This window comes from Dysidea avara, chromosome 5 (assembly GCF_963678975.1).
Source record: "Dysidea avara chromosome 5, odDysAvar1.4, whole genome shotgun sequence".
Taxonomy (NCBI): Eukaryota; Metazoa; Porifera; class Demospongiae; order Dictyoceratida; family Dysideidae; genus Dysidea; species Dysidea avara.
Window position 1 is genome coordinate 2,935,637 of NC_089276.1, and position 23,613 is coordinate 2,959,249.

General features: G+C 38.5%; 1 protein-coding gene across 3 annotated transcripts in view; it reads left to right on the forward strand.

Annotated features, from left to right (window-relative positions):
* LOC136255720 (uncharacterized) overlaps window positions 1-23,613 on the forward strand; it is a 71,873-nt gene that overhangs the window by 43,684 nt on the left and 4,576 nt on the right. For all 3 annotated transcript variants that reach the window (XM_066048554.1, XM_066048555.1, XM_066048557.1), the window contains exon 7: window positions 15,364-15,565. In XM_066048554.1, the coding sequence (XP_065904626.1) occupies window positions 15,364-15,565 (202 nt within the window). The remainder of the gene's footprint in view (window positions 1-15,363; window positions 15,566-23,613) is intronic.

Below are 23,613 nucleotides of genomic sequence, written 5' to 3' on the forward strand. Positions count from 1 at the left end.
ACATTCAGGATACAAATTCATCCTTCTGTCAGCCTACAACATCTGCAACAGTGTAGAGCCAATTTACCAGTAAATTTAATAAAAATTAAATAGTGTGTATTTTGCCAAATTGACAACTGCAAATTGCCTAAATATTATTTTGTTGTTACACAGCATTTACACATGCTTTGAAGTTATGCTATGACATTATCACTTGTCAGCAGAAGTCTACCAAGTTATTGGGCAAAAGACAATACCAGTTAATCAGTTTTTCCATACCGGTTCACAACACTATTACACAGAAAACAAGCGTCAACTCTGTGCTCGGTGTACACAATTAATAATATTATATGGTCAACTTATATAAAGCTAACGTCCCCAATACCATGTATGACACTGAATAGGACCATTATCAACCCCATCTGCTTTATTCTCAGTAAAACCTAGTAACAATACTACAGTATGCTATAAAAATTATAGCATTACAGATGGACCGGCCAACACAACACAGAGTAACATTATTAAAGAAAGATTGAATGATATCCACTACTTAATTTTACTGAATGTACATACAATAATCACATATGTGACCATCTCAGTGAAAACCTGTCTAGTTCACACAACCTCCAAATATTTTTTTTTATTTCTCAGCATTATCTGCATAGTCCAAGAAATGGTTCACCAAAGTTTCAGCCTTCTGTGGTGAGTAGTTTTGGAATTACAGTGCTAGAAAGTAGGAAGAACAAGAAAATCAATTTGTACGGTGACTAAACTAAAAATAAACTACAGGCGCTTGCATTCGCAGTCATACCCTGTAACTTCCATTTGGATTAGTCTACAAAGTTGAAATTTGGCTTACAATGTTCACCATGGATTGGCAGACCAACTAAGGTATAGTTTTTGCCTTGCATTCACCTGTGCATAAGGGTATGAAGGTGGTTTTGTTAAAAAAAAAAAACAGCAATAACTTTGTTTATGTCTACTGCTCTGTAAACAAACTCACGTGACACACAAACCATTGGAAGATTCTAAAACAAAGATGGTGCATAGTTTAATTGATTTGAATCTTCCTTCTTTGAGTACTGGCCCGATAAAAACTTGCATATTTTTTTCTTGTAGCATGTGTAATTTTATGGATTATTTTAAAATTTCTATTTTCTAAATACTCATGCTTGTGCGAACTAGACAGGTATTCGCTGAGACGGTCACATATCGTAAGTCATCATACATACGTACTGTACCCAGTCATACATTACAAGCTATATGTAACAACAGACATTTAACTAGAACATAATTATATTAGTATCCTATAGCATACTGTATGTATGCGATATATAGACTATTGTTATGCGAGTAGTTAGCAACAAGTTTATAGTTGTTTGCGAGTGAATCTTTGGGTTTGTTTTGAGACGTGAACAGGCAGCACTGCTATAAGACAGAATCTTAGTACAAACTCCACTAACACTGTTACCATCCACAAATTGAATAGCTCATTACATCTACATTTGCACTGCTATTGTAGTCATTATTACTCAGTGTTAACAATATTGGTTTGAATGCTATAGTAGCTATAAGCCATGTTATCTACAATAGATTTGTCTTGACCAGCAGTCGCACATCTAGTGCTGCAAGCATATGGTAAAAGCAAATGTTCAAAGTATATTATTTATCTTATGACACATGTGTCTGCATCATTAGTGTACAACATGCACAGTACTGATATGTCTACAGAAGCTGCATACACATGAAATACAAACAAGTCTTATAAGAACGACTGCTCTATATGAAAAACTATTTCTTGGTGCCCCTTACTCGATCCTGAGCACAGTAAACAGAGTCTTTTATCATAGAAATTTTGTTTTGCTACCTTTTTAATAGCTAAACAATGCTTGTACAGTAGCTACAAATAGTAAGTCATCACTTATGGACTAGTCACTAAATAACAGACCACACAGCGTAGTATCAGTGATTTGACAGTAGTACAAACTTGTAAATTTGGTCCAATAATAAGACTTTTCCCCTACTGACTATTGGCTAAAATCTCGTAAGTGTATTCTAATGCTTTTGCGCATTTTAATACTCAAATGGAATACCCTAAAAACTGCTTGCAGTAAAGTAATAGTTGGAGTACATTACATAGAACTAACTTCCAAGTAAGAAAACATCGTTGCTTCCACCAATAATAGTGCTTTCCCTCGTAACCTGTATAGAGATCAGCTACAAACAAATCACCTTGTAGAGAGTTCAGCTACAAACAATTCACCCTGTTCAGACATCAGTTAGAAGAAGTTTTCTTGTAGAGAGTTCAGTTACAAACAAATCACCCTGTTGAAAGATCAGCTAGAAGATGTCACCTTGTAGATAGTTCAGTTACAAAGAAACCACCATGTAGAGAATTCAGCTACAAACTAGTGACCCTGTAGATACATCAGCTAAAAGACGTTACCTTGTAGAGAGTTCAGCTACAAAGAAACCATTCTGTAAAGAGCTCAGCTGCAAACAAATCACCTATACAGAATTCAGCTACAAACAAATCACCCTGTAGAGAGATCAGCTAGAAGAAGTTACCTTGTAGATAGTTCAGCTACAAACAATTCACCCTGTAAAGAGATCAGCTAGAAGAAGTTACCTTGTAGAGAGTTCAGCTACAAAGAAACCATCATGTAGAGAATTCAGCCGCAAGCAAATCATGTATAGAGAGTTCAGCTACAAACAAATCTCCCTGTAGAGAGATCAGCTAGAAGAAGTTTCCTTGTAGAGAGTTCTGCTACAAACAAATCACCCTGTAGAAAGATCAGCTAGAAGAAATCACCTTGTAGAGAGTTCAGCTTCAAAGAAACCATCATGTAGATAGTTCAGGTACAAACAAATCACCCTGTAGAAAGATTAATTAGCTATAGAAGAAATCACCTTGTAGAGAGTTCAGCTACAAAGAATCTATCATGTAGAGAGTTCAACTACAAACAAATCACCCTGTAGAAAGATCAGCTATAGAAGAAATCACCTTGTAGAGAGTTCAGCTACAAAGAAACCATCATGTAGAGAGTTCAGCTACAAACAAATCGGCCTGTAGAGAGATCAGCTAGAAGAAATTACCTTGTAGAGAGTGCAGCTACAAAGAAACCATCATGTAGAGAGTTCAGCTGCAAACAAATCACCTGTTAGAGAGTTAAGCTACAAACAAATCTCCCTGTAGAGAGATCAGCTAGAAGAAGTCACCTTGCAGGGAGTTCAGTTACAAAGAAATAAACCATGTAGAGAGTTCAGCTGCAAACAAATCACCTGTAGAGAGTTCAGCTAGAAACAAGTCACCCTGTAGAGAGATCAGCTAGAAACAAGTCACCTAGTAGAGAGTTCAGCTAGAAGAAGTCACATTTTAGAGCTACAAAGAAACTACCATGTAGAGTTCAGCTGCAAACAAATCACCCTGTAGAGAACTCAGCTACAAACAAATCGCCCTGTAAAAAGATTAGCTAGAAGAAGTTACCTTATAGGGAGTTCAGCTATGAACAGATCACCCTGTAGAGAGTTCAGCTACAAACAAATCACCCTGTAGAGAGTTAAGTTACAAAGAAACCACCATGTAGAGAGTTCAGCTGCAAAAAAATTAATCACTCTGTAGAGAGTTCAGCTAGAAGAAGTCACCTTGTAGAGAGTTAAGCTGCAAATAAATCACCCTGTAGAGAATTCAGCTACAAACAAATCACCCTGTAGAGAGTTCAGCTAGAAACAAGTCACCCTGTAGAGAGATCAGCTAAAAACAAGTCGCCCTGTAGAGAGTTCAGCTAGAAGAAGTCACATTATAGAGAGTTCAGCTACAAAGAAACTACCACATAGAGAGTTCAGCTGCAAACAAATCATCCTGTAGAGAGTTCAGCTAGAAGAAGTCACCTTTTAGAGAGTTCAGCTACAAAGCAACCACTATGTAAAGAGTTCAGCTGCAAAAAAATCAATCACCTTGTAGAAAGATCGGCTAGAAGAAGTTACCTTGTAGAGAGTTCAGCTACAAAGAAACCACCGTGTAGAGAGTTCAGCTGCAAACAAATCACCTGTAGAGAGTTCAGCTAGAAACAAGTCACCCTGTAGAGAGTTCAGCTAGAAGAAGTCACATTGTAGAGAGTTCAGCTACAATGAAACTCCCATGTAGAGAGTTCAGCTGCAAACAAATCACCCTGTAGAGAACTCAGCTACAAACAAATATGCAGTGTAAAAAGATCAGCTAGAAGAAGTTACCTTGTAGAGAGTTCAGCTACAACGAAACCACCATGTAGAGAGTTCAGCTACAAACAAATCACCTGTAGAGAGTTCAGCTAGAAACAAGTCACCCTGTAGAGAGATCAGCTAGAAACAAGTCACCTTGTAGAGAGTTCAGCTAGAAGAAGTCACATTGTAGAGAGTTCAGCTACAAAGAAACCACCATTTAGAGAGTTCAGCTGCAAACAAATCACCCAGTAGAAAGTTCAGCTATGAACAGATTACCCTGTTGAGAGTTCAGTTAGAAACAAGGAATCCTGTAGAGAGATCATCTAGAAGTATCGCCTTGTAGAGAGTTCAGCTACAAACAAATCACCTGTAGAGAGTTCAGCTACAATTAAATCACCCTGTAGAGAGATCAGCTAGAAGAAGTTACCTTGTAGGGATTTCAGCTACAAACAAATCACCCTGTAGAGAGTTCAGCTACAAAGAAACCATTGTGTAAAGAGCTCAGCTGCAAACAAATCACTTGTACAGAATTCAGCTACAAACAAATCACCTTGTAGAGAGATCAGCTAGAAGAAATTACCTTGTAGATAGTTCAGCTACAAACAATTCACCCTGTAGAAAGATCAGTTAGAAGAAGTTACCTTGGAGAAAGTTCAGCTACAAAGAAACCATTTTGTAAAGAGCTCAGCTGCAAACAAATCACCTGTATAGAATTCAACTACGAACAAATCACCCTGTAGAGAGATCAGCTATAAGAAGTTACCTTGTAGATAGTTCAGCTACAAACAAATCTCCCTGTAGAGAGATCAGCTAGAAGAAATTACCTTGTAGAGAGTTCAGCTACAAAGAAACCACCATGTAGAGAGTTCAGCTGCAAAGAAATCACCCTGTAGAAAATTCAGCCAGAAACAAATTGCCCTGTAGAAAGATCAGTTAAAAGAAGTTACCTTTTAGAGAGTTCAGCTACAAAGAAACCATTCTGTAAAGAGCTCAGCTGCAAACAAATCACCTATACCAAATTCAGCTACAAACACATCACCCTGTAGAGAGATTATCTAGAAGAAGTTACCTTGTAGATCGTTCAGCTACAAACAATTCACCCTGTAGAGAGAGCAATTAGAAGAAGTCACCTTGTAGAGTGTTCAGTTACAAAGAAACCACCATGGAGATTTCTGTAATCAATATATGTGACCGGATTTGCGAAAAGGGGTCTTCCACACACATCCAATTCCGTAAACGTTGGAGACCATAACTCAGTGTTCAAGTAACATATTAACCTGAACATTTCACCATGCATTCAGCTATAGTGGTACGCACCACTGCCCAAATATCAAGGCAATAGCTCTTTCCAATCTAAAGTTATCAGTTGTCAAAGTTGGCAAATTGGATGTGTGTGGAAGACCCCTTTTCGCAAATCCGGTCACATATGTATTATACAGTATATATAATTTGTACATTTACTGATAAAATATTTAAAGTACATCTACTTCATCTTTTCTTCTTCCTGTAGTAAAGAAAAATCATAGGTTAAAAAAGTCCCAAAGCTGGCCATAGGCCGGCTTTGCGGTATACAAATACAAAAAGAAATGAAATCTAATCCAAAACAGCCAAGCTGTAAAAAAAGTGCAGCCCTCAGAAAGGCTATGGTGAAAAAAGATGTGAAATCCAAGGTGGCGGCCAAGAAATGGCTGTGATGGCAGGTTAATGGTAAAAATTTTAATAACGACAATTCAGGTGAATTTTTGTGCCGCTTCACAAAATTTACCTAAATTATCATTATTAAAATTTTTACCATTAACCTACCATCACAGCCATTTCTTGGCCGCCACCTTGGATTTCACATTTTTTTTCACCATAGCCTTTCTGAGGGCCGCACACTTTTTTACAGCTTGGCTGTTTTGGATTAGATAGTATTTAAATGCAATAATACATAGTCTCCATTGCATCACTATCAAACGACACTAAGTGGAGGATATTGTTGCATCTCTAGTATGTACACTCTATCAGTACAACCTATCTTAATGGCCACTAGTATAGAAAGACAACCACTCTTGAAAAGCCAATTCCAATTGAGAATTTATACACTGTTACCTGCTGAATGAGTGAAGGTGGCAATAAACAAGTTCCACCGTAATTTGTACATGTGATCTGATCCTGTATATTCTGTCAGTGGATGAGATCCACTTGGCCAGGACAAAATGTGACTCAAGTGCCCTGGATGATCCATACTCAACCAACTTATGACCCAGTGGCACAATGAAACTGACTATTTATAGAGAATACAATTATATTTATTTCTAAGATGTGTGGATGTGTGGACACATTACAACACATTACATGTACATACAAGACATGCTACGTACTGTTTTAGCATTTCAAGTCACCACATTATACACGTACCAGTCAACAATGCTTCATAGTGCCCATCAGTAAACCTCAAGAAAAGTTACGAACATAAGTACAATGAAACCTCATTAATATGGCAGGCTGTGGGACCAAAAAATTTGGCCTGAATGACAAGGTGGCCTTATTAATGAGGTCATAAGTAATGCTTAGCTATATTTGGGACCTACTAGAGGTGGCCAATATAATGAGGTGGTCTTATTAAAGAGGTGGCCACTAAGTGAGGTTTCACTGTACATATAGTTCACAATATTGTGAACAATATTAATGGTTAACAATATACACTGAAACTTGCAGGTCACTTCTTGTGGAAGATTGCTCTCTACACAAAATGACACATTCAGAGATTGTATTTAGATGGATGATACAGTAACGCATTGTGACTTCAATACTCGTGATGTGTCACTGCTAGGCAGCAACCATATACACAGCACTGCCACATCGCACTTGCTCGCACACACAATTTTGCTAAAGATTTTACAAATTGATAATTAAGGGGTGTGGCAACTAGCTGTTTCGCTCGCAAGACTGTGTGGCAGCTGTTTCCCTTCTGTACAAGTGGCCACCAAGACAGGTCCACTGTGGATGAAAGCCAGGCATTAGATATTTGGTATTTCATGTGTTGAAGACATTCCAGGGCTTCTGGTAGTCTCAAATCTCACCACAGTTTAACTCAGGCAGTGTTGTGGTCACCACTAAACTACTGGAATGCTGTGTTATGTTCATCTTATGCTTGGCTACTATATTGTAGAACTGAAATGGATACTCTGAAAAATATATCCTATGGATAATGACTTCATCACTTTCTTCATCAGGAGCTTATAAGGACCAATAGTGAAACTTTTTACACTTGGGGCTGACAGTCAACTGCCTATGTCTGAAGCAGTGCTTTTGGTGCTCTAACAGATTGGCTGTCCCCTTGCTGCCAGCACTCACTGTCTCATACGCTGTCATACACTAAATCCATCTCTATAGCCAGTTAGAACAGCATGCTTCTTACCTTTTTTAAGGCCGCATAATGCAGCCACCTCTTTAAAAGGCAAGGTTAGATAATTTTGTCCCTACGGCCTGAATAATGACCAGTTTTCACTGTACTATTAGTGATTAGTGATTATGGGGGATTATTTATTAAGATACTAAGATATACAAACGCTACAACCTCTAAATATAGCAGTAAATTTTTTACCCTGGTCCAATGTCTCGTAGTAATCGTGACTTTGTGAGAGACTCTACTGTGACAAATACATGTTTATCATGATATGTGCTAATCGCCTTTTTACAATTAAGTTTTACAACACAAATACATGTATAGTTAAACTCACCAATTGCGACTAAATCCCTTCAACACGAAAAGACAAGTAATGAGACAACCTTGGAGACAACAGCCACACAAGCCTATTCTGGTGCGTTTATTTAGTAGTAATATAAATTTTAAAGGCATTTATTTACAACAGGACATAATTACGCGCCCCTCTATTGTCTCTGTACATACTTGCCTTTTCTTTACTATTCTCATTTCATTTCACAAGATCTCTTGGCAGGGGCGTAGCTTCTTCACTTGAATTAGTCAATGCTTGAAGTAGATCGAGACACAGTCACATTTCTACAAGTGCCATATTTTTATATTGTAAAGTCTGTAAGTAGCTAGAAATTTAAACTATACAATCCGATGCTAAGCAGAAGTTGTAACTATGCTAAATATTGATTGCTGTGTTACAGCTGTTTTGTGACTGCTCTAATAGAGTATCTTGATCGTTTCAATGCAGTACAAGATGAAAGGCAAAGTGTTGTTAAGGGTTTACTAGTTAAAATGGGTGTTAGTTGACTGCAGTTGCATGCCATTAACAGAGCCGTCCAGAGAAATTAGAGGGCCTAGGGAAAAGAGTTGAAGAGGGGCCCAGGGGCATAGAAGGGTCTAGATCCTGACTGCTCTATTAGAGTATATTGATCTTTCTTTAAACAGGTATTCAAGTGGCCCCTTTCGGGCTGTGGTAGGGGGAAAAATACCCCAGTTACCCCCAATGTGGGTGGCCCTGGCCACTAAAATTACAGTTATATTTTAATATTCTGTCACTGTAATCTGGGGTTTCTGTCAAAACCATGGAAACTCACCTACTGTTATCAACAGTGCATTGCTTATTCTAACAAAAAGTATTGAAATTCCATCCAAAAACAGCTTATAGCTGTAAAAAAAGTGCACGTCCAAGTAAAGCAGAGTTAACTGCGACAAAAAGTAATGATATCATAATGCGGCCATGTGCGAGGTGTGCAAGTTGTAAAATTAATATTAGCTAATCAGATAATGCAATGTTATTGTTAAAGTGTTAATGAGAACTATGTGATGCTGCTAGTTTTTAAGTGTGTGAGCATCTTCATAAATGCCACATAAATTTAATTCTCAATAAAGCAATGTGTATAGATTCTCTGATAGTAATAAATAGTTTGAGTTTGGCCGCCTTTCCTGTATACAGCAATGCTACGAACAAAGGAAAGGTGGCCAAACTCAAACTATTTATTACTATCAGAGAATCTATTCACATTGCTTTATTGAGAATTAAATTTGTGTGGCATTTATGAAGATGCTCACACACTTAAAAACTAGCAGCATCACATAGTTCTCATTAACACTTTAACAATAACATTGTATTATCTGATTAGCTAATATTAATTTTACAACTTGCACACCTTGCACATGGCCGCATTATGATATCATTACTTTTTGTCGCAGTTAACTCTGCTTTACTTGGACGCGCACTTTTTTTACAGCTATAAGCTGTTTTTGGATGGGATTTTAATTAACAAGACTAACTGACTCCACCCAATTTGAGGCTAAGTGGAAAGGAAATGGTTTATAGAAACTACATTCATAACAATGAATAATCTCTGGTGTCAGCCTTTCACTTCGTTAGCTAAGTCTCTGTGAGAAAGCACTTGTATGGTCGTTTGTATAGCAAGTCACGATAGTGCCCCTACAGGAAGAAGTATACTCACCATGCAGAGAAGCTATGCGCGATCTAAGTGTGAGAAGCGCTGTTACAGCCTTGAGTAGTACTGCTTCAGCCTAGATTATTACAACTGAACAAAGCTCAGTCACGAAACGGAATCCTGTAATTTATTGTTATACGGCTTCTTTAGTATACGGAATTGTGTAGCATAATGGTGAAGAGGACTTAGAAAAATTTCGATGTATAGGGTGGTTCGCGATCTGTGGAATATGGGCTTATTAATTGGTCATGGACACGCAGAAGGACTCAGTAAGCATGGCTATATAGTTTTTAGCTCGATAAAGTTGATAACTTTTGCTGTACATGAGTGAAACAAAAGAATAATAATAATAATAATAATATGAAGATGAACAAAACGGCTAATTTCAGTGTTGTCCCAAATACACATACTGTTTCTTTTTCACTTGATACTTACTAGTGGACCAATACTCATTGCAAATAACCACTAGAGGGTTGTTTTGAGTTGGAGGATGCTTTCCAAGGTGGTTTTTAGGTGTGCGTTCTATTAGAGTTTTTGCAAAAAGATGGGCGATCCCTATTATGAACCCACTATTGTGGTTTATGAACCAACTATCGTGGTTTATGAACCCACTATCGTGGTTCATGATACATTTATATTTGCAGCTACATAGCCGTATTTGATTAATGCATTTCATCAATGACAGTTGAAATATTGTTATCTTTAGTTGATATCACCTACGGCATCATTATACAGGCACAATGGAATGAATTTTCCGTTCAGCTGGAATTTCTTGGTTGTGTAGAAACACTTAGAAAAAACAAGTAGTGCAGCGGTTGACCAGTGGAGAACACTGCAGGATTTTGGGTCCAATGTCATCAATGCCTGTTGCTTTTTTCGGGTGAAGTGAAACCAGTAATTCTTAGACCTCAGCAAGAGAAAGTTTGATTCTAGTGATAGGGTTTGGAGAGTGGGAATATCTTCAGTGTTAGGTAAAATAAATGGGCTACGAATAAAGACAGAGTGAAGGTACTTGTTAAAAACATTGGCTTTGTCAAGGTCACATTCAGTTTTGTTCTCGTACATTTCTGAAGATAGTGATCAGTGGCTGCAGTGTGTTGACCTGTTAAACAGAGAAAATGCATATAAATTAGGCACATAGCAGCTGAGTGTACAATACGTGAGGTTAAAATTGATAGCTATATAGCTACAGTACAGTATGTATAGCTACAGCAGTATACGACAGACAAAGAGTCGTGCGTAACTAGCTGCAAACATCTTGCATGGTGCTAGCGATATATCTTGCATGATACTAGTTACAAATATACATAACACCTACATTTACATACTTGGAAATGTTTGTTCAGATTTAGGTTGCTTAAAGCCAAATTTACAATTAATGTGGACACAAGTGACAAAAACACCAAACTTTCTCCACATATGTAGTTAGTTTTTTGATAGGATCCATCTTATTCTGAAAAGGACCTTTCCATAAAAGCATTTATAGTTATGTAACTAAAGTATTTTCAAAATCGGTAAGCCATATAAGTACTAGTTTTGTTCTATTTCGTGCAAGAGAACATTATGCAGGGTTGAACATTAACCCTTAAACCCGCAGCTGTTTTATAAAATGCACACACTGAAAATGCATAATCCAGTAGACTGGAGTGCATGCATCCCTTGTAAAACTAAAGTCCATAACACAGCAACCGCTAAAGCTATCTAAAAACAATAAACACCATCTTATTCACCGGTTTAAATAGTCCCATACTTCATCGCATTCATACAACCCAGAGCTTCCTGCTTCACTTTGAAAGTGCAAAAGAACAATCCCTCCGTCTTCCTTCTTCACGTAACAAAGTGCAAATGGCCATGACTTGGCCGTACTTCATCGCATCGACTTGTTCTTGGTATCACATTGCTTCTCACGTAATGGCGATTCAGTTGATATATATAGATATCACGTGATTAAGCCATTGTTGGATGGGCACAATGAAGAAGACGAAAGGACACCTAATGATTCAGTGCGTTGTAGCGGGTGAGTTCCTTGTTGTACGTATGTTGAAAATTATACACAGTTAGATAGCATACCCTTTGCCAATTAATAAAATCTGTTTTTCTAAGCGATCGGACAAATGCTTCATGAGATCTGCTTGTTTGTAACCACCTATGTAAATTGGCAGAAGTACTGTGCATTTTCAATTCGTTTTTTATCAAACCAGTTTCTCTGGATTGTGTGGGTTTAAGAGTTAAGCCAATACCTGATAAACAGTAATATTACTCTGCATCTTACTGAATTCATTTTGTGCTTGTTTGCGAAGTAACTATAGCTTGATAACTTACCAGCTTAAACTTACCAGCTTAAACTTACCAGCTTAAACTACACCAGCTCTTGTTATTTAGTATGATACCATGTGTTATTGCTGCATGCATGACCACAACAGTAAGGTTCTTCATACCATTAATCCAGCAGTACAACTGTATACCATTTATGTTAAAATTCCTATACTCAAGTTTCAAGTAATGCTAAAACTGTGTATTTGTAGTAGTGGATATCAAACGGTATGGTTGTACCGTTTAAGTAGGAATCCAGGTGAAAATTTCGTGCTCCGTCCAAAATTCCGCCTTTAAAAATCATCCTAGAGATATTTGCGAGATTACAATCACCTTTACAGAATAGTACTAGTCCATATAATACATAAAACAATATTAAATGCAACAAAACGCTTACAGGTGGCTGGATACAGAATTTTAAAAATTGCCCAAAAAAATTGAATTTTAGACCGACTGCCTGACTGACTGACCACAGTCGCAAGCCTAGAGGCCAAATGAAGCAGTGCACGGCCACCATTTTACGCCACAATAACAAACTCACCAGTGGGATGTGCCTTTTGGGGTTCCAACGAGTGTATGCCCTCTGAGCTTTGTCTTTTCTTCTTCAATCAAGCTGCTTGTCTTCTTCTTCATCCAACGAAACCATATTGAGGCATTAATAGACACCACAAGATTATTCAAGGCACTTAGACTATGCTACTGTAGGGAGGCATAGATTATATATTCCTTACTGATATAATTTATGATGAAGGCTACTGTACGGATCAAGGTATCGGTAATACAGTAGATTGCTTTCACAATAGGTCACAAGGTCACGCCCATTCTTCATTCTACGCATTATCGATCTATCAATTGAAACCACAACCACGATGACACACCCCTTTTACGCTAGCTGTATTTCAGTGACCACACATCTTCAAGTTGGAAGGCTGACTCAAGATATTCTAATAATCGATAGAAATCACGCCCCCTTTTGGGCAAGCGCACATCTTTGCAGGCTGACTCGAGATACTCTAATACAGCAGTCACCCTAATAGAACAGTCACGTGTTTATAGCTAGCTGTATGCCTTAACAAAAAACTATAAACAAACTAGTATATTAAAAATTATGAATTTAAAAATGAAGTAGGAATCCAAGCGATAAAAAGTAGCGAAACAAGAGATGAACGATGGTAGCTATTACAGCATAGCTCGGTGGGAATGGTATAGCAATTATTTTGTGTTCATTGCCAAAGTAGGAATTTCCCACCAAGCTATGCTGTAATAGTCACCATCGTTCATCTCTTGTTTCACTACTTTTTATCGCTTGGATTCCTACTTCATTTTTAAATTCATAATTTTTAATATACTAGTAATGTATAGGATTTCACCAGGGTTTGTGAGAGCAAAGGGTGGTTTAAGTACAATTTGACCGTGGGATGCAGTCACCATGGAGTTCTTTTTCATGAATTTCCAAACAGCTTTTATTGAGCAATAGTAGAGTATAAATGATTAACTACGTACACGTAAATATAGCTACCAAAGCCTGACTGGGCAGGTACATACATATCAAATGCTATATATAGTTTTAAAGATGTTTCAGACATATGATGCAACCTGATGGAGTATTGCAATTTTAAAATCAAATTGTAGCAGTGAAAAATAACTTTTAGTATAGCATGTTTGTTTACATTCACCATTACTGTGAAACTTAGCAGCGAAAGATTACACACAGTTAGTTTTGGCATACTAGGTTAGGATTTAAAGAACACAGAATTGCAATATTTCATTGATCAGGTAATCAAAAGTGTAGAATTTCAGCTATGACATATTTGGCACAATTGTATGCATACAATATTGGGTAAAATACCATGCTGAAATCACATGCAAAGAAGAGTTCATGCAGCTAGCACAATGGTTATGGTAATTTTATTACTGTGTAGCAAACTTTATAGATGACTGTTCTAGCAGTATTATTCTTTCAAATTCCCACATTTAATAAATCAGTCCTGCAAATATAATTTTTACCATGCAGCACTGATTAGTTTTCAGAAGAACTTAGTTCTTTTCCTTGCTGTTTTTATCTATCTGTTATGATACACTTGTTGTATCATAAGCATACAATTGATGAAATGTACTCTGCTAGCTTTTCCTATAAGTAAGTACATGGTTAAATTTCTGATGGGGTAAACACTCCTAGATATGAGCCCCAAGACTGGAAATTATATGCTTCAGAGCAAGCTAATCTAAAAGGTTCCATCTGTCAAAATACATACATGCTTGAGGAGAGTGCATATGCACTGCACAGCACAATACAACACAGCCTAGGGATACTTGTGGTGGTGGTCTGGTAGATTATTGCATGCTTTAAGTAACTGTGATTCAAGTGCATTGTAAAAAGCAGAGTGGATATGTCCTTACCTTTGAGATGTGTTACAGGAGGCAGTAGTACTGTCCGATTGCTCTAATAGAGTATTTATGAATAAAACAAAAACATAGACATGTATTGATAAATATTTAAATTTAATGACATACTTTATAATTTAATATCACTTGAAATACTCTAGGTTATTCTATAGTTTCAATTACTATTTAAAACACCAAAATTGCAAAAAAGGCATATTTCCGAGCCTTGAATGGCTTCCCAGCACGCATGCCTAAGGTGAATCCTATCAAAAATTTTAATCTTATGTAGTAAGGAACTCAGAGAAAAAAAAATTGGTGCTTTTGTCAGTTGTGTTCACATTTTTTTTTTTTTTGCTAAGCCACCTAACTATATGCTTTGATGTGTGGCTTGCGCATAGGCGTGTGACGCACATGTTGCAAGCAAGACGAATACACAAGCTCGTGGTATTGCTCGTGAGCAGCACTGTATTGGTAATTTACTTTAGAGAGCTGCACTGGCATGTGATGAAAACCTGAGATCATACTGTCAGGATTCCAAAGTACACATGTCATGAGTGAGTTTTTGTTATTGATAGAGCTTGTGCAATGAATCTTCTAGGTTTGAGTGCTTCGACTGTGGTCAAATAAGATGGCAGACCAAAATTACTTTTCATTATTATTTCTGTGAAGGTCTTGTTGGACTTGATCTCACATATGCCAAAGCTTCCATGGCAAATTTTTTTTACAATTTGTGACTGGGCTTGTGAAAATAGGGCATGTGGGCACATGATGTTTGCCTACTTTTTCAAACTTCCTTGACTCATAACTTTTCATACCATTATGTTATGGCAATGAAATGTTTCGCCATTCATAAGCATTTAATTGGCTTTATAATGCAAGTTACAGAAATGCCAATATTCTATACTAGTACTAAGATGTGACCTATTATATGATGGGGTGTAGTTTGTGCTCACATGCCCTGTTTTCTCAGGCCCGGTCACATTTATTGTTTTTCAGTCGCATTTTTGATTGTTAGTCTATCTAAGGAGATCCCTACTACTAAGCTATTAAGTAATGCTGAACTGTAGCATTGTGTAACTGATATGTACATTACAGAAAGTTCATCTTCAACTCCACTTCCTGCTCCAACTTCTATTCCAACTCCCACTTCAACTTTTGCTGCTGGCAGTGAGACTTGTGATGACAACAGTAGTAGAGTAGCAGCTGTTTTGGGATCTATAATCGCACTATTAGCCATCGGACTTGTAATTTCCATCGCAATTAATGTGTTCTTGGTCATCCAAAGAAAGAAACCAAGGTTGTGTTATAGTTAGTGAGCATAGCGGTATACGTACATAGCTGTTTGTAAGGGCCAATTCACATTTTTATCATTTTCTTTTCTCCTCCACTAAACATATGTCAGTGTAAGTCACAAGTAATGGACTATTGAAAGACCACAATAGCGAGATATTTTGTTTAATATAAATTATATTGGCCTTTATTTGATTGATTTTTGTGCTATATGTCAATGTAAGGATTCTTTCCACATACAGTGCTCCCTTGATTATCTGACCCCCTGGGACCAAGACAGGTTCAGATAACAAAGCCCATTCATTTATATACAGAGCCCTATTCAAAGAATACACATCCCAGACAAATTACTCCAATAGAGCAGTCATTTCCACTGTTTGGATAACCAAGTGTTTGGATAATTGAGGTTTTGGAGCACTGTAGCTAGATAATATAAAGTGAAGTTTGCTGAGGTATTATTTAGTGCCGAATTCCTTTACCTTTGAACCATAAGCATTACTCAATTCTTTGTTGTGCATAGATATGAATGTCATAGACATATCATGTGTTTTGCCACAATAAAGTAATGCCAAATACACATTTTGAATAAAATATAAACTAGTATGTTTAAAATAATACTTGTATAATATGTACTATTCTATTAGGTCTGGTAAATCCACTCAACTGTATTGGGTGACTGCTATATTAGGAAATCTTGATTATTCAGTGCTCATAGCATGACAAATACCAGATTTCCTACAGCACTCATTTAATACCACATTACTGATTAACTACTTGTGTACAAATAGCATTGCTTGTGCTATTGAAGAGACTTTTGCCAATTAATTTCATGCATAGTAGGCTAGCAATAGCATTATGCCTATGTGTGCCTTTTGGGAGGACTGCAGAATACCCAGATGTGGAAGAAATGCTATATGAAGAATATCGAAGGCTACGCCAATGTGGGCTGACAGTAATGGGATGGTGGTTCAGGATGAGAGGACAGCAGCTTCTCAAATCAATGTCACCAGGCAGCAATTTAAATTTTCAGACATGTGGTTTGATGAATTCTAAAAATGCTGCAAAATCAGTTTACATGTATGCTGTCTTACACACAAAGCTGAGGTAGTTTCATCAAGTACCATAGAATTGGGTTGTTAAGTACATGCGTCTATTCAGTACATATTATTTGTTAAGTGTATACACATTTCTTGTGATTAACTATGGCTGATAAGCACACATGGTCAAATGCAAAGCTCAAGACGTGACAAAGCTACACACGGTAAGAAACGCTGGAATTACTGGAGAATGAATGTCTCCTCGAGCACTTATGTCTCCCTTGAGGTCTCCCTTCACTGTGTACAGCAAATCAGCCTTCTGGATTGCAATTGTTAGTACGTGTTCAATTTATTCTTAATGACACCAAATACATATGCGTATATATACGCACAGGCATATACAGACTATGATAATAATAATACTGTAAACTCTGGTTTTTAGACGTACATGATATTAAGTGAATATTGCTTGTTAGCGCATATGGAATACTTGCGCTAAGCACTTCCTGTTAAGCAAATATAATTGAACTTGCTCCTGCAAGCTAGAACTATGTAGAATGACAGTAAAATACTCATAGAACAAGCCAGAAGTGTCACAGTACACTCTATACTTTGCCAGCCACGTGTCTAGCAGATACCACTGCCTGTATTAACGATAGCTGCACCTGACTTTTCAGGACTGTTGTTTCCTCGAATGAAGTAAGCTATTTGACTGAACACTGATAACTAAATCGCTAGAAAAACATGGTGGACACGAGTAATACTCTCCTAGCAGAAACTCACTTAGTAAGCACATGCGCTTAACAAACGTAGTATATTTCTCAAACAATTTCTCCAAAAATTATAAGTGCATGTGCTTAATAACTGGAGCCTACAGTAGTAATACAGTTACTGTCACACTGTTACATCACCCCCTCTTAATTATCAGACTCTCTGAGCTAATCACGATAACGTACTGGAGGTAAAACTTCTCTAGTTCGAGTTCTCTTCCTGGCTATTGGCTGGGGTTGAGAAACTTCAACATTAGGAATTGTTCCAAAGCTTGATCGTTACTATGTACTTGCTGGTCCTCTAATCTTGACTCCTTGTGCTCAAGATTAATCTGTTCTTTTGTCACTTGCAGTTCAGCATCCAGTTTCTGTCGATCTTCTTGCAGGAGACATCCTAACCACTTAGATGGACGGCCAGGGCCTTGCTTGTTTCCACCATACCAGTAGTACCCTGCTGGAAATCCAGCAAGGCATGGAGAGACACGGCTCAGATGAACCTTAATAGGTCCATCTTCTGAAAAGTATATCCTGATGGCCATATCAGTCAAACTCATTATTCAGTATTGGCCATGCCATGACCTTGACAACTTCCTTTGTTTTCCTGATTTATCATGAGGAAATTTAATTAACACCCATTCACCAATTCTGTATCGATCTGCTTTGGCCGTACAATCATACTGCAACTTGTGTTTCTCCTGTGCCTTTTGGATGGTCTCAGCACAATGGCTAAAGACAGTGACTTCTTGACGATAAGCAGTGATATCAGTCTCACTAGAGTTCAAAGGTGACAACAATTCTGCCTCAGTAGGTGAGCAGCAATCAAGGTTTCTCACTTGTAGACTTATGTGGAATATTTCTGTTTGCCCACAAGATTCTGGCTAGATTCTGGTCCCCACCAATTACCATAATGACTGAAATGTTTCCTCAGCCCGGCCTTGAGTGTTCGGTTAAATCTTCCATCATGCCATCATACTGTGAATGGTAGGCAGTGTTGGTGATTCCCAAACTATAACAGACATCTCTCATAAAATTAGACAGAAGGTTCATGTCTTTATCAGACAACAGGGCCTCTGCAATTACTTCCTTGGTCAATAGTTCCACTAAACATGTTGCTTTCTGGTCTGGTATTGGTTGTGCAAGTGGCCACTTTGTGAAGTAGTCTTGGAAGACTACAACATGCTTATTTCCCTTCTCCGTTATAGGCAAGTCCATGACATCCTATCCCAGTATCTGAAAGGGCCTCCGCACTGGTATAGGATGAAGTGGTGGCTTCACAAATTTACCACTACCACTACCTGTAACGGTTGCACACTCAGGACAGCTCTTATTGCATCATACATTCCCTTCCAATACCAATTCCAGACTAACACATTGTATAACTTGTGACCAGCAAAGTGTCCAGCACATGGACCACTGTGAGTCTCAGCTAGTATTCTGTTTCTCAGTGACTTTGGGACAGTTATATGTTTGATGTTTCCTCTGTGATTGTCTACATAGTACAGCACCTTACCAGTTACACAGTAAGTATACAAGACCGTATTACAGTTCTACATGTCTCTTTATCATTATCTGGTAACTTACCATGTTCTAAGTATCCAACCATCTCCAGTACTTCTGGGTCTTTCTGTTGTACCTCTAGGGGATCATTGAGAGGTCCTTCAATAACTGGATCTTCCTGAAGCACTTAATGAATAGTAGATCTTGGCAGTGACATGATAGCAGCAACCTGTGTCTTGCTAAACCTTCAACTGGTACCACTTGCAGATGGTTGCAGGACAGGGAATCCACAGCCACATTGTCTTTTTCCAGCACAATACACCATACCCACTTCCTTGATCCCTTGACCATAATACTCTGGTCCACCAGTGAGCATGTCAACCACTTGGACTTAATGTCTCCAAAAGAGCTTTTATTGCTATAAGCAGGTGTCAGACCTCTACTAGCATATGCAATTGGGAGAGATGAACCATCAGATTGCACTTGGAACAACATGGTTCCTAGGCCTTGATGCAAAATGTCAGTTTCCAAAAGGAAATCTCGTTGAAAGTGAGGTTATAAGCAGCTCTTTCAACCTGTCAAATGCTGCCTGGCATTTCTCTGACCATTTAAATACAATGGGTGAGCTACCATAGAGAACTGATGTACAAACTTTCTGTAATGCAAGGCCAACCCTAGAAACTTCTTCAGTTCCTGAGCATTCTTTGGTGGTGAGTAATCCTTCATTGCTCCAACCAGTTTGTCATTTGGTCGTAGTCTGTCAGGAGTTATCACATGACCAAGGTATTCAACCTCTTTCCTAATGGACTGGCACTTAGACAGGTTAACCTTCAGCCCCACTTCTCTGATTCACTTCAAAACACAGCTGAGATGATTCAAATATGCCTTTAAAGAGCTGGAAAAACCAACAGGTTGTCAATGTACACCACCACAAAGCTTCATTTGGTCCTATCTCAGGATTTAGGTCTACCCAGCACTTGTTGCATGAGTCTTTGGAACACACTAGGTGCATTCTTGAGCCAAAAGGGTATTATTCTGAATTCAAATAAGCCAAATGGGATTGAGAAGGCTGTCTTCTCCTGTGATCTCTCATGAAATGAGATCTGCCTAAACCCAGATGCTAAGTCAAACGTAGAGAAATATCTTGCATTACCCAAATAATCTAATCAGTCATCGATATGTGGAAGCAGAAGCTATCACCCTTGGTAACCTCATTCAGTCCCCAATAGTCAATGCAGAATCTGTGTGATCCGTCTTTCTTCCTCACAAGTGCCACAAGACTAGACCAGGGAGACTTCAAAGGTTAAACAACTTGTATCTGTCTCATCTTCCTGAGTTGTTTTGCTGCCTCCTCTCTAGCTGCAAACGGCATTCTTCTCGACAGTTGCTTAATAGGTGTGACATCTCCTGTATCCACTGAATCAAGTCAATTTCACTCCTTTCATTCTCTTCAAGAGCAAAAATATCATGGTAGTCTCTCAACAAGTTGAGCAGCAGCACCCTCTCTGGTTCTAATAGATTCACCACTTCTACGGTCTCAGTCAACTTCTGCTTACGCTCAATGTATGGGCCATTAGTCACCATTTCAACTACTGCTTCATCCCCAATCAGCTCATCTTTAACAGATTCCCTCTGTGACTTAACTTACAACAGTGTCTTTTGGGATCCTTTCTATGAATCTCCTCTCATTACGAATTTTAATTGTAGCATGTCCATCGTTGTTAGTATTCAACAATGCTTGGGTTGCAGTGACTGCAGACATATAATCATGACCCTCAAACAACAAAGTCTTCATGGGAAGCTCACCCTCTGCAATGTACACAGGAACTAGCTGTAACTGCTATGTTCGCAGGGATAGCAATGGATCTTAGAAGGTGGACACAGAAAGTCCTGACTATAAGAACCTTGGCTGCTACTGATACACTCTCCTCTCCAATCGCTGCTTCAGGTTCACTGCCTGGCCAAACATTGGCGTGATATTGTACAATACCCAGCTGACTACATACACCCTCAGACAACAACAGCTGGTTATGGGCATCCGTCTTAATGTATATAGGAGTTGTTATCACCTTGTCATCAAAGCCAATCTTTAAGTCTATTCTTCCATGGAGCTTGAATTCCTTGTGATCATAGATATTAGAGATGCAGTCTGGTCTCTTAAAGTCCTACTTTTTCTATTGGACAGTATCAGAGATCTTCTTAAACAGTTTGCCACCCATTATCGTAATGTCTGCACCTGTGTCTGTAATGCCAGACATAGCTACTCCTTGAATGGTAACATTTACATATGGTGGCTTTCTACCCTGATCATTGACCCTAACTGCACTAACTGAACCATCCGAGTCAGATGAATACAACAGAGCCAAGGGGTCCAAGTCATTCAATAGGGTACTCTTCACCTTCTCTTGCTTAGGTGGGGGAACAATATCAGTTTAGCCAACTTGCCTTTGTTTGGTAGTATCCTTCTTCTGTCTAAGGTTACCTGAAGCCTCTTGTTCCTTATTACTGAACTTATAGTTTGCTGCCATATGCCCCACATTATGGTAAAGATAACATCTGATCTTATTTTGAGCATCCTTCATTGTAGCTTTAGCACCTTGCTTAAAGTTAGGCTTATCATTCCCTGAACTTCTTGCAAACTTGTCTCTATGATATGGTGTTGCTCTCAAACTGTCATCATACTCTTGGTGTTTCTTCAGTTCTGTCTGTCTCTTCTATTCATGCTAGGAAGCCATACAAATTTCTTGGTATCACATTGCACTGGAGACACTATAACTTCTAATTAGAGATAAATGCAGTCCCTCTTGCAATTGCCCATACAACATTGCATACTTTGTCTCTCTACTCATCCTATCATTCTCAAAAGCCACACAGTAAGATTTCTCTTGACGATAGATGAAATCTGCCACTGCTTCTGTGTCACATTGAACAGTTCTTCTAAAGCTCTTTCCTGCTAGGACTCTACTACAAGGGTCAAGACATTCTTTCAAGCACTTCACAGCTATCTCCAGGGTCTTCACTTCATCTCCAGTAAGCAAGTTCCACACTGCCAGAGCACAACCCTTAAGGTGGCTTGCTAGTTGTATTAGCTGCTCCTCGGTTGTCCAATTGTTCCACTGGGATGTACGTTGCAGACTTGGAAGCCTTCATCTAAGTGAACTTCAGGGTCCTCCTGAAAACAAGTTAATGGGAGGTGCACACCCACTTGCAGTTTTTCTGGTAATGAATAGTAACCATTGGAGCTGTAACTGTATCTGAAGTCAATGATGTTTCACTGGGTGACGTGGCTCTGGTCTCTCTCCTTGCTGCCAATTGTAATTGCAGTTGGGAGATCTCTGCATTTTTGGCTGCCATGACTTCATCAACTCAGCAACCTGTTCACAACTGATTTTCCAGATCTCCTTTACTCTGGCCTTACTGGATTCCAACTCTCCTTACAAAGTGTGGAGTTCCATCAGCAGAATGCTGACTCTCCCTTGTAACTCATCTCTTTCCCTTGTGTGAGAGCCTGTATTGTCTCATCGCTTGTAGCTGGCTCAAGGGTAGGCAACATCTCACATGACCCAATCAACTGATCACTTGCTGTTGGCACTTTGTGCCTTGGTCCAACAGTGAGGAACACACCTGAGTGGTCTGCTAGACTAAAACTTGTGTCCTCAGGGTTCCTAGGTAGTGCCACTTGCACACTGCTGGGTTCACGAATCATCTCACGCAATTTCACCTCGATCATGACCCTTATATCTCCTACAGAAACTGACGTGGGTAATCCTAACTCAGCACCCAATCCACGCAGCTGGCCAACCATTACACGTGTCGAGTTCAATGGTACGTACACTTCAGCGCGCTTTTTGCCATGTCCTGATGTGTTATCTGTCATGCCCAGCAGGCCCTCCAATGCATGCTCAGATTTTTCAGACATTACAATAGCACAATGTTAATCAAATATCACTTAACATCCTGATTCTAGCTTTCATTGATATATCAGGGCAAAAGCAGTTGCTAGGCCCACTGGGAAAATTTAGATCGAGTTGCATAGCAAATGTAGATCAAACTCCATTACCATTAGTCTGGCTGTTAAACATCAAAAAAGGATCAAACCTTGAAGAAATTGGTATAGAAGCAATTTTGGTATCAAAAGAACCGGAATGTTCCAGACAACAACATATCCAAAATCCACCTCAATGGCATTTGTGGAATTTAATTTATGACCATTTATATTAATTAGCCTGACTTCAGTTTTTCAACATGAACTTGCACCCATACTTGACTTGTTTCATCACAAATTCCAGCATTAGTGTACAATTTGTATAACATTAATGCAAAATGTCAATAGGCATCTTTCGCCATTATTATTTTAGAACATACGTAGCTACCATGTGTGTGGCTAAAAGATGTGATGTAATGGCCTATGTATGACTGGCATAGCTGGAGTGCTCCGCACGCAGGTTGGGCTTTGCCAGACTATAGTACACACCTAGCAAATGGTGGAGTTTTGTTTTGTAATTAGGAAATGATGTATGATTAATTAGTATAGATATAAGGCAGCCTTACAATGTTAAAGTGACTCTGTTGCTGTATTAGGTCTTTTGTTTTTGTAAGTCTTCCATCATGCAATAAAGTAATTCAGTTTTTGTAGTATAAATACAGAGCACAATTTGTTGTTTGTATGAGTATAGTATTAAGTGTTTGAGTTAGTTAAGCTTATTAAAGTGCTTCTAACTTCTGAGTGCTACACCAGCCTAGCGCTTGAT